Here is a 16,415-nt window from a genome sequence, read left to right as displayed (position 1 = left end):
AATGAGAGGTTAAATCAGTATTAGAATCAATGGTAAAAACGAAATTGCCCTTGATGATCAAAAGATGTGCAATAATTATGGATGCATCTATTTATTTTATTTTCGTTCCTTCTAATTAAGCCAGAAAGTAGTCACTTACTTTCGGACAATTTTTTGACCAAAATGGTTACTTATTCTAGGATGCAGGGAGTAACAACATATGGTGGTTTGGTTAATTCAGTTCATAAGCCTCATATAATTATGCATTCTACTAGCTTTAATTTGGTCTCTGCAGGCAAACCCTGCATGAATGAATGCATATCTCGCCTCCGACTCTAGCCAACCTCTCGTGGACTAATGGTTGCATGTATTCCAATTAGTGATCTAAAATATTATTGTTCTCACGGAAGAGTGCACTAATGTATGTGCTGATAATTTGGGATGATAAATTTCTGGCTTAACTCTGTAGTCAATGCATGTATCTGTGTTAATTTGATACAATGCGAGTTCCACTCATGGATTCAAATTAAGAAGGACGTACGGAGATGAAATGAAAACCAGCGCCTATGAAATCTCCCTGGTCTCTTCAAAAGCTAACAGTTAACTACCATGAGAGAAATTAAACTAAGAGATCATTGGGACGTCAAATCTCACCCGATAATAATAAATTAAATGAGATCAATGAAACTTGCAGGTCTCAGCATAAAACACTTACTGGAATATCCAGGACCCTGAACAAATTAAAAATGGCGACCAGGAACACAAGAAATTATGACAGGCTCGTCTGAACTAGAGAGTTCTTCATTTCATGGAAAGCAAAACAAGTTTCGAAAGGTAAAACATGCGCAATTTCTTCAAATAACAGATTTACACACATCCAGACACTGCAGGCAGATTAATTGAGCATTATTTCTCTGGACCTTGTGTTCCCAGGCACTACTAAAAACTATGGCTAAAAAAATAGAACTATGACCTCAGTTCAGATATCAATGAGTACAACCGTTCATGGTAGTACATGCAACAGTACTATGGTGTTGTTTCGAGCGAGTCCAGATCCAAGATACTGTTGTTAAGGGCAAACTCAAACATGTCGTTCATATCTTCATTTGGATTAGCTGGAACATATTTGACAAAAAGTTAGTAGATAACAAACAATCAACTGTAATATTATGAGAAGTATGTTTCCAACAGCAAATAGAGTTATCTTGATTTAATCAAACAAAATCGATACAGATAGTTTCAAACATATAAATTAATAGTTGAACTTTAGAAAGATTATTGACAGCAGAGATATTGGAAGAAAAGAAATAATATAGGGTAATACAAATTAAAGTACCAGCTGCTTGCTCTGGAATTTGTGGTCCAACATTTGCAAGGTCCGGCTGCTGTTGATTGAACCCTATGGAAAAATTATGCCACTTTGTTAAGGCCTCATTTGGACTGGAGGAAATTTGTAGGAAAACTAGACAAATTCAATCCAAACGAAAAATTCATATGAGAACCCTTTGGGTGGTGAAATAATTGGTTCAAAGGAATTGCAAAGGATAGGAAAAAAAATCCCTCCACATTTTGGAGGAAAACATGCGTGTGGTGTCACCTTACCTCATGTTTACAATTTTCTTTGTGAATATCAATGTGCTTTAATTCTCTCTCTCCCTCTATATATATATATATATATTCCTTCTCTTGCTCTTATAAATCAATATAAATCATATTTTACTATGTTCCTGTGAGGCGAATACAACATTATGTACAGTTATTATGGTTTTAGTTCTTGTCGTATTCAATCAAATAAGCGCTATGGCATCCAAATCATGTGTTTTTCTATTCCTATTTCTTTTATTTCCTGTGTTCCAAGTAACCTAAAGCTTTATTTGCTGAATGCTAACACCATGCATGGATGAGCTACAATATTATTCTTGAGTGGGAACTCAAACACATCGTTCATATATTCATTAGGATTAGATGGAACAGATATATTTGACAAAAAGTTAGTAGATAACAACAATCAACTGTAACATTATGAGAAGTATGTTTCCAACAGCAAATAGAGTTATCTTGATTTAATTAAACAAAATCGATACAGATAGTTTCAAACATATAAATAGTTAAACTTTAGGACGTTAAGAAAAGAAATATTATTGACAGCAAAGATATTGGAAGAAAAGAAATAATATAGGGTAATACAAATTAAAGTACCAGCTGCTTGCTCTGGAATTTGTGGTCCAACATTTGCAATGTCCGGCTGCTGTTGATTGAACCCTAGGGAAAATTTATGCCACTTTGTTAAGGCCTCCTTTGGACTGGAGGAAATTTGTAGGAAAACTAGACAAATTCAATCCAAACGAAAAATTCATATGAGAGCCCTTTGGATGTGAAATTGGTTCAAATGAATTGCAAAGGATAGAAATAGAAATCCCTCCACATTTTGGAGGAAAACATGGATGTGGTATCACCTTACCTCATGTTTACAATTTTCTTTGTGAATATCACTGCTCTCTCTCTCTCTCTCTCTCTCTCTCTCTCTCTCTCTCTCTCTCTCTCTCTGTGTGTGTATAATTCCTTCTATTTCTCTAATAAACCAATATAAATCATATTTTACTATATTCCTGTGAGGCCATACAACATTATGTACAGTTCCTATGGTTTTAGTTTTGTCGTATTGGATCAAATAAGTGCCATGACATGCATCCAAATCATGTGGTTATTACTGTTTCTTTTATTTCCTGTGTTCCAAGGAACCTAAAGCTTTATTTGCTGGATGCTAATTCCATGCATGGATGAGCTACAATAATATTATTTCTCACCTATTGGGTCCACCTGGTTTTCTTGGAAGTTGTTCACAGCATCTGCTTGCTGCCCAATGTCTGCAAAAAGCAAAAAGATGTTATCTGAAGAGAAAATTATGAAATATAGTGTTGAATAGTATACCTTTTCATTTTTCATATATATATATATATATATATATATATATATATATATATATATATATATATATATATATAATCAAATCAAACTCAGTTTATGATTTGCAAATTACCAGTCGCTTCCCCCATAATTTGTGCTCCGCCATGTAGTACTGTTGTTGATTCCTGCAGATCCGTGATACCTAGAAAAATATTATACATCTTAATCACTACTCCCCTCATAGTACTAATTAGTCTCTCCAGATTTGTTGTAATATATAGGTAGTTATATCTTATATTTTGGGATGAGACTGAGTGAATAGTTTTATGTTAAAAAGTGTAAGTAACTCAATGATATATGTATGGATAGCTAGGTGCATGCAACTTTACCTATCGATTCCTCTACAATTCTCATCTGTGACTGATTTATGTCTTCTGCTTGCAGGTTGAGATCTATATATACATGAGATCCAAAATTATAATATAGCATAATGCAATTTCGACATATTATATCAAGTAACAGATTTGAAAATGCCTATCAGTGCTTCTGCAGCTTGCTTCATATCAGCAAACTGTTGTTTGAAGCGTATATTTGAAATATGAATCTCTCATTACTGCAGTTGAACTCTGAGAGATCAACACATGTACATAAAATGGTCTACATAGCACCTTATGACCTTTAGTCAGTTAATTGTATAGTTAACAACTCTGAGACAAAATGAACAGATTTCTTAATTACTCTATCTACCATAAATGATTAGATATACTACAGGGCAGTGAATTAATTATTCAAAGTTAACCAGCAGGGTGTTACACTTTCATGACTTTGTTTATCTAACATTTCTGATTTTTAACAATACATTTCTGATTTCATATTACCTTAATCTATGCAACATCCATATAAAATATTTTCCACTCGATTCTATGAAACAATAACTCAAAATCACAGACCTGATGTTCCAGTAGTTGCAGCAGGTGCTCCTGTTGCTATGGGATTACTTGAAGAAGCCTCCTCTTTATGCTGTGCAGAGTTTTTTTTCTTTCTGGGAACCACAGACCTTCTTCTGGGAGGCCTGAAATCTGATGACCCAGGTGCCGGCAATGCTAGAACAACAGTCCTATCATCCTTGTTCTGCTTCCTTGATTCCATCTGAAAGTCTGGTTATTTTTAACAATTAGTGTAATCAATGATGAAAATACAATATATGTGTGTGCATAGTTTTAGATATTGAGTCATGCACACATGTACTGCTAAAGAGAGGTGCATACGTGTTTGTATACAAAGTGTGCAAACACAATTACACAAAATGTGTGTAAAGGGGTGGGTGTGAGTGTGTGAGTCATTACATTAAGTAAAAAAACATTTTTTGCTAAACAAATAAACCATTACATATATATAAAGAATAGTGCAACCCTAGATGGATGAACATCGATCCTTCTGCTTATCTGTAGACAGCGAGAGCTAGATAATCTATATATGTTGGCAGATTTTTGAGGGTGTACAATATAATCCACCCAACAGATGTATACAAATCAACAGAGAAATGGAGAGAAAAAGAACATCTAATGACAAACTCGATCATATGTCTCTCCTACCAGTGAAAGAAATAATCTCGATCTACACGGCTACACCATACCAAAAGGTTAAGACATATCCTGAAATCAAGCACAACTACTGCATCCCAAGACTCCACGGGATTAATAGCGATACTTTGAACAAATTAAGCTAAATCTCACACACGCCTAAGCTAGTAGTCTGCAGATCTAAAAATCATACGTATGAACGGCTAATCTAACCTAGAAAAATATTTCGATCCAGCGAGTAAATCACTGCATACCGTACTGTATGTCGATTCAAGCTCTTGCGACCACTGTCTTCTTCTCGGGTTAATCGAGACACACTAGCTCTTGAGACCGGTCGAGCTTGAAGCTTCCTGCTTCGTTTTGAATTTCAGGATTTGAACCAAGAAAATCTGGGCTATTTTTTCCTTCTTATAATGTTTAAGGGCACAAATTAAACGTCTCATTAATTGCTGCCTCATTTGGACACCTCCGCCATGTATATATAATTAATTCGCTTGCTGTAAACAGTAAGGCATACAAAAATATATTTTTCAAAGGAACACCCAAAACATATACTCTCTTCGTCCTATAATATAAGAGTTTATGATAATTTTTTTAAAAAAAAATGACGCAGAAAAATAACTTGTCAAGATGCGAAAGGTGATACTTAGGATAAGAAAAATAGTTCAAAAGTTAATATGTGGGAATAAAGTACTTCATCCAAACTTTAATATTTATCATTTGGAAAAAAAAAGACTTTATGCAAAAGCTAGTGTATTTGCTCGTCGGAAGCGTTAAATAATATTAGTGACTAGAGAGGTAGTGAGTAAAAAATTGATAGATGTAGAATAAATTACAACCGATCGAGCTCATGGTTATAAAAATCTCATATTTTTATAGGATAAATTAGAAGGCCAAAATTACAATAATTCACGAAAATGCCACTCAGCAACGGTAGATTTGCAAGATTGGCAGCTTTTTAATCAGTTTCCTAGCGCCAGCTTGTACCGACGTCGTCCCATCTGCATGCATGCACGCGGTGTGAACGCGTCCCGGTGCAATGCATCTGCATCTGGCCCGGCCCATGAAAAGAAGGCAGGCCCAGTTGCACCAATTGGGCCTAGTTTGTGGCTCGGCCCATTAGGCCCACGTGCTCCTCCGCGTGTCCGCCCCCTCGCGCAGCCCACCCGGCCCACGTCGTCTTCCTCTCGCCGTATGCTTCTCCCTCGCGAGCTCCTCCTCCTCCTCCCATGGCGGCGGCGGCGCGCCGCCGCCGCCGCCGTGCAGGCCCTGGCGCGCCGCCTCCACCGAGCGCCGGCCTGCTCCGATCCCGACGACGACCCCCCGTTCACACGGCTCGCGGAGCGCCCGCCTGGGGCTTCCTCGAAGTCGAAGCCCTCGGCGGCGGCGGCGGCGGCGGGAGAGAGTGAGAAGAAGTGTGGGGCGCGGGGCGGCGGGATGAGGCCGCCGGAGCCAGCGCGCTCCGACCTTCCGTTCGACTTCCGGTACTCCTACTCGGAGACGGACCCGGCGTGGAGGCCCATCGGGTTCCGCGAGCCCAGACGGTTCTCGCCCTTCGGCCCGGGCCGCCTCGACCGGCCCTGGGACGGCGTCTCGGCGGCGCGCGGCGGCGGCGGTGCGCCCGCGAAGGGGAGGGAGGAGGTTCTCGGCGAGCCGCTGTCGGAGGAGGAGGTGGCGCAGCTCGTGGAGAGGTACCGGCACAGCGACTGCTCCCGGCAGATCAATTTGGGTGAGTGCGCACCGCGAATTGCATCCATTTCTGATGCTTTTTAGCTCGTAGAAGCTTCATCTTAGGAATTTTGTTCGGTTCTGCTCGCTAGTTTGATTGATTGGGCACGAAACAGGTAGAATTGACACGGCAAATTTGAGAATTTAAGAGAAGTTCATGCGAAAAGAATGCGGTAGGTTCTAGTGAACTTTGCAGTTTTATTAGCGAACACTGCTTATGCAGTACCAAGTGTCGGCTGTTTTAATTGTTAAGTTAACTAAAATTTGATTCTTTATTGTCTTTCTGTGTGCCGGTACTGAATTCCTTTTATTAGTTAGGTATCAGGTATATCATGTCAACATGAAAGTATTAGAACGAAGTCCAAATTGTAGAATTTTAAATCAATGCATACTAGCAATTAGCATCGATGAATTATATTATGCGCTATGTACTGATGCAACTGTGGCATTTCAACATTATGAAGATAGTTTCATTATTCTTTGGAAACATTTCCCAAGTAATGGAACGGTGTCTGGTGTTCTCAGGCAAAGGGGGAGTAACACACAACATGCTTGATGACATCCACAACCACTGGAAACGGGCAGAAGCTGTTAGGGTCAAATGTCTAGGAGTCCCAACTCTTGACATGGACAATATATGCTTCCACCTTGAGGTCACAGCAGTACTACTGGCTTGAGGAAATACTTGAAATTACAGTTAACGTCCTATTTTGTTAGGTCTCATGTTAGTGCACTATTGTGCAGGATAAGACAGGTGGGAAAATAATATACCGTAACATGAACATCCTTATCCTTTACCGTGGTCGGAATTATGATTCAAAACAGCGGCCTGAGATACCATTAATGCTGTGGAAGCCACTGGCTCCTATTTACCCTAGGCTTGTGCAAAATGTTGCTGATGGATTGACTTTCGAGAAAACCAAAGAATTGAGGAATATGGGATTAAATTCTCCACCTCTTATGAAATTAAGTAAGTCATTTATCACCATACAATTGTATAACCCTGTTTTACCCATCCTGCAGTTGTCTTGTCGAGTTCTTTTTTTGCAATGATATTGTGAACTTCTATTTTGTGCAGCCAGGAATGGTGTTTATGTTAATGTTGTTGAAAGAGTGAGAGAGGCCTTTAAGACTGTTGAAGTTGTGAGGCTAGATTGCTCTCATGTTGGTAGCAGTGATTGCAAGAAAATTGGTGTGAAGCTAAGGGTATGTTGATACGATGCTATGCTTTTGCCTCTGCATGAGTATACATGTAGTAATTTCCGATTTTCTGCTCCCTTATTATACTTTATCCTTATGTTTTAACATTTTTAAAGTCGTATTGCCCCTAAAAAGGTTCCTGTAATATTCTCAAATTGACCTGGGCAAAGTGTTGAGAAAAACCTGCTTAGATGAATTGACCAAATTAGCTGTTTGCATTTGTATACTACTATTCAGGTCAGATTAGTAAAGAAAAAGAGCAGTAGCATATCTTTTTATGATGTTTGATAAATTTTACAGCTAGCACTGTGTTGGTCATTTCCACATATGCCATTGACAAACACTTAATTCTAAGAAATGCTATCGACGAGTACAAGTTCTACGAAATGCCATCGACGAGTACAAGTTCTAAGAAATACCATCGTACAAATGAATTTGTCTAAAAAATACCATCGTCGTTAGGGTTCCGTCAGCATTTCTCCGTGAAGCTCTGTAGTGTGAACAGTGTATTTAACGGCAAAAATGGACGGAACCCTAACGACGATGGCATTGTTTAGACAAATTCGTTTGTACGATGGCATTTTCTAGCATTCGTTAATGGCATTTCTTAGACTTAGATGTTTGTCGGTGGCATTTTTTAGAATTTCTCTTTTGTGATGTTTGATAAATTTTACAGCTAACACTGTGTTGGTCATTTCAACATAGGAGCCAAGAGATACTGGACAATTTAGTGTTGCATGATAGAAAGAGCATATTCTTTTATTTCTTGCAATCGCTGCAGCATGAATGACTGTTTCAGTCTTATCTATCTATTTCACAGGATTTGGTTCCATGTGTTCCCTTATTGTTTAAAGACGAACAGATTATTCTCTGGCGAGGAAAGGAGAATCAAGAGAAATCTGTTTCATCTCAATGCAGTTCTGAACCATCTTGAATTTGTGATACATGTGTCTGCAATACATGATTTACTAGAAGTATTCCTGCTGCTTGGATTATTTCCATCAGTTTTATGGGATTGATAATGATCAGAAGATATTACCAGCAACCTACTTCTGGATTGCTGGAAACATTAAAAACTACATAAATTGGTTATTAGATTGTTCATCAACACTTTCTTGTAGCCCTGCAGCTGTCTGAAGTTGTCTAGAAGAGGTGCGGTGCTGCATGAGACGAAGATCCTGCATTTGAACTGAATATTCAGTATCGACAAATTACCGGTGCTTGATATCCCAAGTGTTGCATCATCTGCTACTTTGTTCAAATGGAGCCTCTTCCTGCTGCTTCTGCTGTTCGATCAGAGATCGACACTCTAGATTAGGACACATCAAACGCTGGGAAGTACAACATGTTGTAATTCTAGTTAGTAGTACAGCCAGGCATTTTGAACCAGAAGTTGGTGATCATCAGAGCCTCGAATGAGCTGCTGTCGTGTTGATTCCTTGATGTACAGCAATTTTAGAAATTATTTGGATGTGTATATGCTAGAAAGAGAACGGCAGCAGTGGCCTTTTCCACTGGTAGTGTTTCTGGAAATAACATCGAAAATTTCTGGCCACTTATCTGGGAGTGGCTGGCTCTGAACTTTCTACCAAGATGGCAGGAGAAAAGGAATATCCTCAAACATGCCACCAGAATAACATATGCACCACAAGAAAATCATAGGCAATGAATTTTTCAAAGAAAAATATGATTAAAAAACAGAAAAATGGAATTTCCATCGTCGCAAATATTTGTCTCTTGCTTTTGTCTTGACACCATAAGGTTCGGAAATGGCAACAGAACCCTCATTCCCTCAAGAACAATGCTCCTAAAAAAATAAAAATTTGGATTTTTTTTCCCCTCTGACTAAAATTATGTGCTTGAACAATGCATCTTTCTGTACGTACCATCTTGTACTGTATATGTATACCTGTATGTACATATCATCATCACTGTGTATGGAACGAGGTGTCACCGACGGCGGCGGTGGCGTCCTCCGTCCAGGCGGTGTCCGGCTCGTCCCACGACCGCGGCCGGACGCCGGTGCGGAAGAAGACGACCATCTCCAGCGCCTCGAACACCCTGTGCCGGTCGAGCAGCTCGTTCCACACGCCGCTGACGATGCAGTAGTTGTTGTTGTACGGCGCCCGGTGGTGCGCCGCGTGCTGGGCGCGCGACACGAGCACGCCGGCGGCCTGCAGCGCCTCGACGCCGGGGGGCAGCCTGCGCGGGTTCTCGTGCGCCCACGCGTGGAACTGCTGGCTGAGCACGACGCACGCCGCGAACACGCCGGCGAACGCGTGCGCCGCCGCGGGGGCGCCGGCGGCCGTGGCCGCGGCGTCGACGGGCAGGAGCGCGAGCGCCGCGGCGCGCGCCAGCGCGTGCAGGTTGTTGCAGGGCTCCCGGCGCGTGATGGTGGACGGGTAGCGGTGGTGGCCCTGGAACGCGGCGATCTGCGACCCGAACACCGGGGTGGAGGCGTCGCCGTAGTTGTCGACGAACCAGTGGTACACCCCCGTGGAGAGGTCGGCGAGCGCGTAGGCCGCCGCGGCGGCGGCGAGCGGCCCGGCGAAGGAGCCCGCGTCGCGCGCGAGGGAGGCGGACGTGGAGAGGGAGGAGAGCACGGCGGCCGAGCCGGCCAGCGTCCACGCGCGCTGCGGCCACGTGGACCGCAGCTCATCCGGGTCGGCGCGTGACGGCGAGCTCAGCACCCCCGGAGACGGAGACGGAGCCGCCGGCGTCGTGGTCGTGGTCGTTGCCGCTCGGCACGGCGCCGCGCGGCGGAGCGGCGGGAGCTGGCAGCGCGGGGTCATGGCGTACATGGCTAGCTAGGTCGCAATGCTTGCCGAGTTCTTGGCAATGGCGCAATGCCCCTGGTTGCCCAAGCAAAAAAAACACAACTTTGCAAGCTCCTAGCTTCTTGGTTAATTATATCATCTCTCTGTCACACACACAAGAGTGTGTGGTGTGATGAGGAAATACGTTGGCATGAGAAAAAAAGAGCATGGCCGTCGATCTTATAAGCATGGATCGGATGGAGATACCAATAGAGACCAAATGGGTGATTTGTGTCTAATCAAGAAGCGTGTTCAACTTCTTTCTCCATGACGGGCTTCTTTTTTGTCTTCTTTTTCTTCTTCTTTTACGACCTTAGCCGAAACAACTTATTAATGATTTGAAAATAATTTATAAATTATATATATATATATATATTCTTAGTAATTTAGAAGCAAATACTGAAAAATAAACTATGAACGAAAAAACCCTAAAAAACAACTTTAAGTTTAACTTTTATAATTAAAATTTTGGCTTATAAGTATAATTATAAGTGAAAAGATTGGTGAGTATAGAATGTAAGTTACTAGCTCCATCTCAAAAATTATAAAACAAACATTTGATGTTACGAAAAGATTAATAGTTCAAGAGTTGAAAGTTTGAGCAAATCTTATTTCTCAACGTTAAATATTTATGTGTGGACAGAGATGTTTATATCTCTACAACTTTGTGTAGTATATATGCTTTGATAAAAGTACTGAACCAAAATAGTACCACCACAGGACGAAGCAAAAAATGATGGCCTTGGACTGTGCCACGTGGTGCCAAAAAACAAGTCCACACGGCAACCATGTGGTCTCCAGAGAACGCACACGATTTGTTGGTTTTCTGGCCACGTAATGGAAACGGAGGCATCAACTAGATCCTCCTCCTGCAGCTGCATCTCATTTCATTTCAGAGGCTATGAATTCTGAAGAAACAGCTCTGACAAATCCTAATACATCGCAGATTAAAGAAAACAAGCATGTATGTTCTTATTGCTTGTCCAAAATAAACAAATAGTTTTGTTTGTCATCAAACATATCCTTCAAGCCTTTCTATCTGTATAATGTCAGGGGTACAAGACAATTTGCAACAGCAGTAGGTATTGTCAGTATCTTTGTTGCCCAAGGTGCTGCACGAATAATTAATTGCCTCAAGCGAAGTTAACAGAAACCATTTCAGAGATTTTGTATGGTAACAACTATGAAACCTGGGACTTGGATGGCAGTTACCTTCCCACGCCCAGAATGAAACATCGACAAGTTCCCATTCAGTTTTTATTTCAAGATACACTCGACCAACAGTTCATAGCCTCTGGGGTTCAGTTTGCACTAATAAGGAACAAGAAAAGAGCAACATAAACCATTATTATTATGACCTCATATCAAAACCTAACCTCCCCTATATCTACAAGATAATTGCACAAGCAAAATTGGCCCCAGTGCTTGCTACTGATTCTGCAGACATGCTTCATCTGGATCCCTTCTTCATCCATGGCCCTGAACATACCATCCTTTTAACCTCACTGCTTTGCCTACATCAGAAATGGAAAAAATAAAGAAGTAAAAAAATGTCAGCAAAAAGATATTTAGGATAAATATTAGATTGGAGGAATAAGTTATGTGCAGCAGAAGCTTATCCAGTCTTATTTGCTACTTTATGTTTTCTAAGACTTATTCCCTCTAGTTTTGTCAATAATTAAAATACACATTTCTAGTCAAGTGATATTATCTCCTATAACAAAAGAACGAACTGAAATTATCTTCGTAGGCTTACAGTTGATACTAACATATCACTTCTCAATCCATCCTACTTAGGATCGAGCGGAACGGTTTGAAAACTAAGCATATTCACAAAGTAGCTAACTGGTTTTCCATGTCTGTCATAAATCATGCACTTGTGGAGTAAAAAAGATGGACAAGTAGACAGTACTACATACAAAATTTCATCCTTTCCAGTTTCCATACAGTGAAAAGAAAGTTTGTTAAGGCAACAACAGCCAAAACGAAATATTAAGGCAAGCAAAATTACCTGGGAATACAGGAATGTGCCAAGGATGGCAATGGCAGCTCCTAGTGCATTGACAGGGCGAACAGGTGTGTGGAAGATAATGATTGAAGAAACAATCACAGATATACGCTTCATTGTATTGCCAATGCTAAATGTCAATGGAGAAATCTCATCCAGAGACATGTAGGACACCTGGTTGTACAAGTGGTAGAAAACACTCTGTGCAGCAACCCACCTACAACATTGCAACATTCAAGTGATATCACTAAAATACTTAGTGTTGCATTATATGATGCACTATGTTGCAAATATCCAGCACAACGTGTAACTCCATTCCAGCAAAGACTGTCTTAAGTCTAACAATACCCAGCATAACAGTAAAATCAATGGTCCTTTAAAGTGTGTTAAATATGCCACAAAGCAAGTAAATATATGCATGATATCTCCTAAGGTAGAAACAATGTAAAGATCATACTCAGCGTCCCATGTAATGCAGGTACAAAACTATGGCCACCAATCGTAGAAGAGAAATTGCAGAATGGTTGATTTAATTTATTGCTTACCAGACAACATTAGGGCCAACTTCTGTAAGAGCCTTTTGCCAACCAGCAGCCCACATCTGGGGACCCTCCATAGCGATAGCAAATGGCGTCAGTATAACCAGGGACATTATCGATAGGCAGGCATAGTAATTCATGCCACTGACAGACTTCCCCTTCATGCCCCTCTTCGAGAAGATGTTGCGGAAAACAAACGCAAGGTTTGATATCATAGCACCCATGAATCCTGGTGGGAAGAAAAACAGCCACTATTAACATCACGAAAAGGAGAACAGTAGATACCTGCCTGACATAACCTGAGTAAGACAATTGAAAATAAGTACAAAGCCTATGAATCCTATTTTGTCTGGTTCTTAAACATAAATCTAAGCATTGAACTTCAGGAAGAATTGAGAGCAAAGGATTTTAAGCATGTGTCTCATAGTTGGAAAGTGCTCTTTTTTGGTAAAAATTAAATTAGATAAGGTTAATAGGTTATAGCTATGATTTGTTACTGCTCATTAATTTTTGTAATTTTGAATCTGAAGCACATAACAATTCCTTTAAAACATATATATCCAGATAGGGCAAAGTACTCGTTTAACAAGTCATTTTTATCATAAACATAATATTAAAGAGTATTGATTACTAAAGCAACCACCTAAATTGACTCATCACTAGACATAGTTTTACTAATCATCACTAGACATAGTTTTACTAATCAGCATTGCAACTGTACTGGTTAATAGTGCAATATGCCTCGAATCAGAAAATATATACTTACCAACCATATTAAAGTTCAGCTCAGTTACAGCAGCAAGAGCACATCCACCAATGATTGGGAGGAGAGAAAGATACACAGGCACTGGAAATGTCTCCCCAAGAAGGAATCTTGATACCAAAACACTGAATGCAGGCTCTGCACTTTTGATAATGTGTGTGAATGACACTGCCACTTTCGACATGCTCACCGTTGCAGCAACATGCCCAATTGTATGAGCAACAGCAACCTTCATCAATCAAAATAACCGAAATCATTCATGCTTGCCCAAGCAGGCACAATTCAAATAACTGACAAGGATGATTCCACTCACCGGGAAAAGAACTTTCCAGAAATCTAGGTCAGTCTTGGGGGCCTCAACAAGGCGGGTGGCCCACGAGACAAGCATCATCGCCGAGCCGCAGGCAAGGGAGAGTGTTGAAGTGAGCCAGGGGTACGGAAAAGCATTGAGAACCTTCTTGTTGTAGATGTTAAAGATCACATTAAGCGCCCACCATGTTGCAAAATATATGGAGATCTTTAGCTTCTGGGCAGCTTCCGAGCGAACTGGCACCACCTCAGTCTTGGATTTCTTGTCGTCAGCTGCAGAAGCAGCACACTTGAACTCAAGTGGCTTCCTCTGAGGTTTTTGCACAGCAGCTCTTGGGCCATCTAGTGGTGCAAGGTAGAGTGGTCTGAGTGAAGAGACCACAAATTTCGATGGTTTGAGACTTGAGACAGATGGAACCAAAGCTGATTTGGACCGTAGATTGGTGCCAGAGAAGGCCACAGGGCCAGGAGAGAGCTTCACAGCAGGTATCATGGCTTCTGCAAATCAACCAATAAAATGTTAGCCGGCAGACAGTGAGGTACCAGGTATTTCCTCAAAGAGCTGCTTGAAAGATATTACAAGTATTTCTTTTCAACAAAAGCTTTCGTTGAGGATCTGAGTAGAGCAACTGATCTATCAGCACCAGAAAAGGAAAGTGACATGAAACAACTTTCCTCAAAGAGCTGGTTAAGTAAATTTTACAAAAAAAAAAAAAAAAAAAAGTTCTTCTGAGATGACTCCTAAAACTATTCCTCTTGAAACAATCAAACGAACGAATGAATCAACCATTAAATTTTCCTCTCAAATTACTCAGCAGACAGTACCAAACAATTCCTGCACGGCAGAGCCGTCATCAGTAAATACCCAAATCACAAAAGCTACAACTCATAGATGAGGACAAATTTCCACATCGTTTTCGCGCAAGTGATCTACACGTAAAGATACCAGCTTCCCCCCACGCAGAAGTCTCGAACTCCCGTGATCTAGTTGCGCAGATTTTGCATGCAAAGCATCAATCTTTACCACCCGCCCGCCCAGACGGAAGAGCTTTGAATCAAATTACCCCCAAAAACGCGTCAATGAACACACTATCGTCAGGCTTTGCAGCAAGGGGAGGAAGATGACACACGGTACGCGACTCGGGGAGGTGATGCGGTGGCACACCGGCGCCGGCCACGGGCGGCGGCGGTGGGGCAGCCAGATTGGATAGCAGCGGCTGAGGTAACATGCGCTGCGCCCTCACCTCCACACGCGCCGGTGAGCCGCCATGCGCGGCTGTATGGCAGCCGGCGGGCGTCACCGTCGGTCGCTAGGGCTCAGGGGACGCCGGTGATGGCAGCGGCGGTGGGGCAGATTGAAAAGTAAAAAACAAAGAAAAAACGATCTTTGCAGGATCAAAAGAAGGAACCTTCGAAAGATCTCACCTTTCCCTCCCACCAATCCCCTTCCAACACCCCGGATCAAAACCAACCCGAGCCGGTTCTCCCTCTCTGCAACAAACAGCCTCACCTCACCGTCTCCAGAAGGAAGAACACAACAGAACAGAAGAGGTTTTGGGCGACGACCCCGCGATGGATTCGAGAGGCCACAGACAGAGACACACAAGACAGATATATCGAAGGGCGTTGGGGGAGTCGATCGGAGGAACGGGGCAGGGACGGGAATTCGGAGATCGCGAGGGAGGAGAGGAGAGTCTCCGCTCCGGCGAGCGAGTATAAAGGGGGGAGAAGAGAGAGAGGGAGAGGGGAAGGTGGCGGCTTGGCTGGGCTGGGTAGGTGAATGCGTATGCGTATCTTTTTCTTTCTCGTTGGCTTGTTGGTGAGGTTGGGCAAGTGTGAGGGCTTTTCTGCAAATGTCTTTTCTATACTAGAAAGACCATAGTATTTGTGCCCTTCCGCACATGGGATTCTACAACTCTTTTTTTCAAATTATTTATTGTATTTTGCGTATATTTTCGTAACTGATCGGTGTATTTCTTTTTATAAAAAGTCTTGTACAGAATTTGATCGCCGCATGTTTTTTGACTTTGTAGTAGATAATTATATAGTTTATATCATAAAATAGTTGTTGGAAAATTAGATAATATTTTATTTTCATCTTACAAAAGAACTTAGCGAGGAGATTAAAAATTTGGCTGGAAAAGTGCACCGGAAAACCGGGATGCGTATCCAGCTCCCTTTTTTGTTCTGTTTTTCTCTTTTGTCGAGATAAGATAATGGAGAAGGCAATTGAAAATGTAAAGCAAAAGAAATTAGTATAGTACCAAACAAGTAATCGAGGGAAACAAGAAAACGACCAATAATATACTCTAAAGTTGTGTTCTTTCTTAATAAAAGATTTTTTTTACTTTCGTGATAGTTATTTAACGATACAAACAATTGAAATAACTACTGTAAAATTAAAAATCTATTTAGAAAAATAAATTAGTAAACTTTTATATATTTTTTAAAAACATATTGTTTTGTAGTTTGGAAGTTATGCACCAAAAAGTTGGGAAAAATGCTAAGAATAAACTGGATAGAAAAATACAACAGGTATATTCAACATATACTTGGAGCAGAGCAAGTACGTGGACTTCAGGC

General features: G+C 41.2%; 4 protein-coding genes across 4 annotated transcripts; 1 reads left to right on the top strand and 3 right to left on the bottom strand.

Annotated features, from left to right (window-relative positions):
* Window positions 1–1,005: 1,005 nt before the first annotated feature.
* LOC107304703 lies at window positions 1,006–4,035 on the bottom strand. The gene is made up of 6 exons (XM_015840029.1): window positions 3,837–4,035; window positions 3,276–3,338; window positions 2,787–2,846; window positions 2,179–2,241; window positions 1,316–1,378; window positions 1,006–1,094 (listed from the first exon to the last, which is right to left on the bottom strand). The coding sequence occupies exons 1-6, from the start codon at window positions 4,033–4,035 to the stop codon at window positions 1,006–1,008; spliced, it is 537 nt and encodes a 178-aa protein (XP_015695515.1).
* A 1,628-nt stretch (window positions 4,036–5,663) lies between these two features.
* LOC102714943 (CRS2-associated factor 2, mitochondrial) lies at window positions 5,664–8,978 on the top strand. The gene is made up of 5 exons (XM_006659833.3): window positions 5,664–6,198; window positions 6,723–6,850; window positions 6,942–7,167; window positions 7,276–7,403; window positions 8,218–8,978. The coding sequence occupies exons 1-5, from the start codon at window positions 5,664–5,666 to the stop codon at window positions 8,329–8,331; spliced, it is 1,131 nt and encodes a 376-aa protein (XP_006659896.3). The 3' UTR covers window positions 8,332–8,978.
* A 75-nt stretch (window positions 8,979–9,053) lies between these two features.
* LOC121055231 (fatty acid desaturase 4, chloroplastic-like) lies at window positions 9,054–10,350 on the bottom strand. Its single transcript, XM_040527243.1, has one exon. The coding sequence runs from the start codon at window positions 10,196–10,198 to the stop codon at window positions 9,326–9,328; it is 873 nt and encodes a 290-aa protein (XP_040383177.1). The 5' UTR covers window positions 10,199–10,350; the 3' UTR covers window positions 9,054–9,325.
* A 1,019-nt stretch (window positions 10,351–11,369) lies between these two features.
* Window positions 11,370–15,577, bottom strand: LOC102709480 (glucose-6-phosphate/phosphate translocator 2, chloroplastic-like). Its single transcript, XM_006659122.3, has 6 exons — window positions 15,258–15,577; window positions 13,837–14,330; window positions 13,527–13,752; window positions 12,767–12,989; window positions 12,225–12,438; window positions 11,370–11,727 (listed from the first exon to the last, which is right to left on the bottom strand). Exons 2-6 carry the CDS (start codon window positions 14,323–14,325, stop codon window positions 11,716–11,718), a joined length of 1,164 nt encoding a protein of 387 aa, XP_006659185.1. The 5' UTR covers window positions 14,326–14,330; window positions 15,258–15,577; the 3' UTR covers window positions 11,370–11,715.
* Window positions 15,578–16,415: the final 838 nt, after the last annotated feature.

This window comes from Oryza brachyantha, chromosome 8, assembly GCF_000231095.2.
Source record: "Oryza brachyantha chromosome 8, ObraRS2, whole genome shotgun sequence".
In the NCBI taxonomy this organism is placed as follows: domain Eukaryota; kingdom Viridiplantae; phylum Streptophyta; class Magnoliopsida; order Poales; family Poaceae; genus Oryza; species Oryza brachyantha.
The sequence above is the reverse complement of the archived record's forward strand: the minus strand, read 5'-3'. Positions and strand labels throughout refer to the sequence as shown.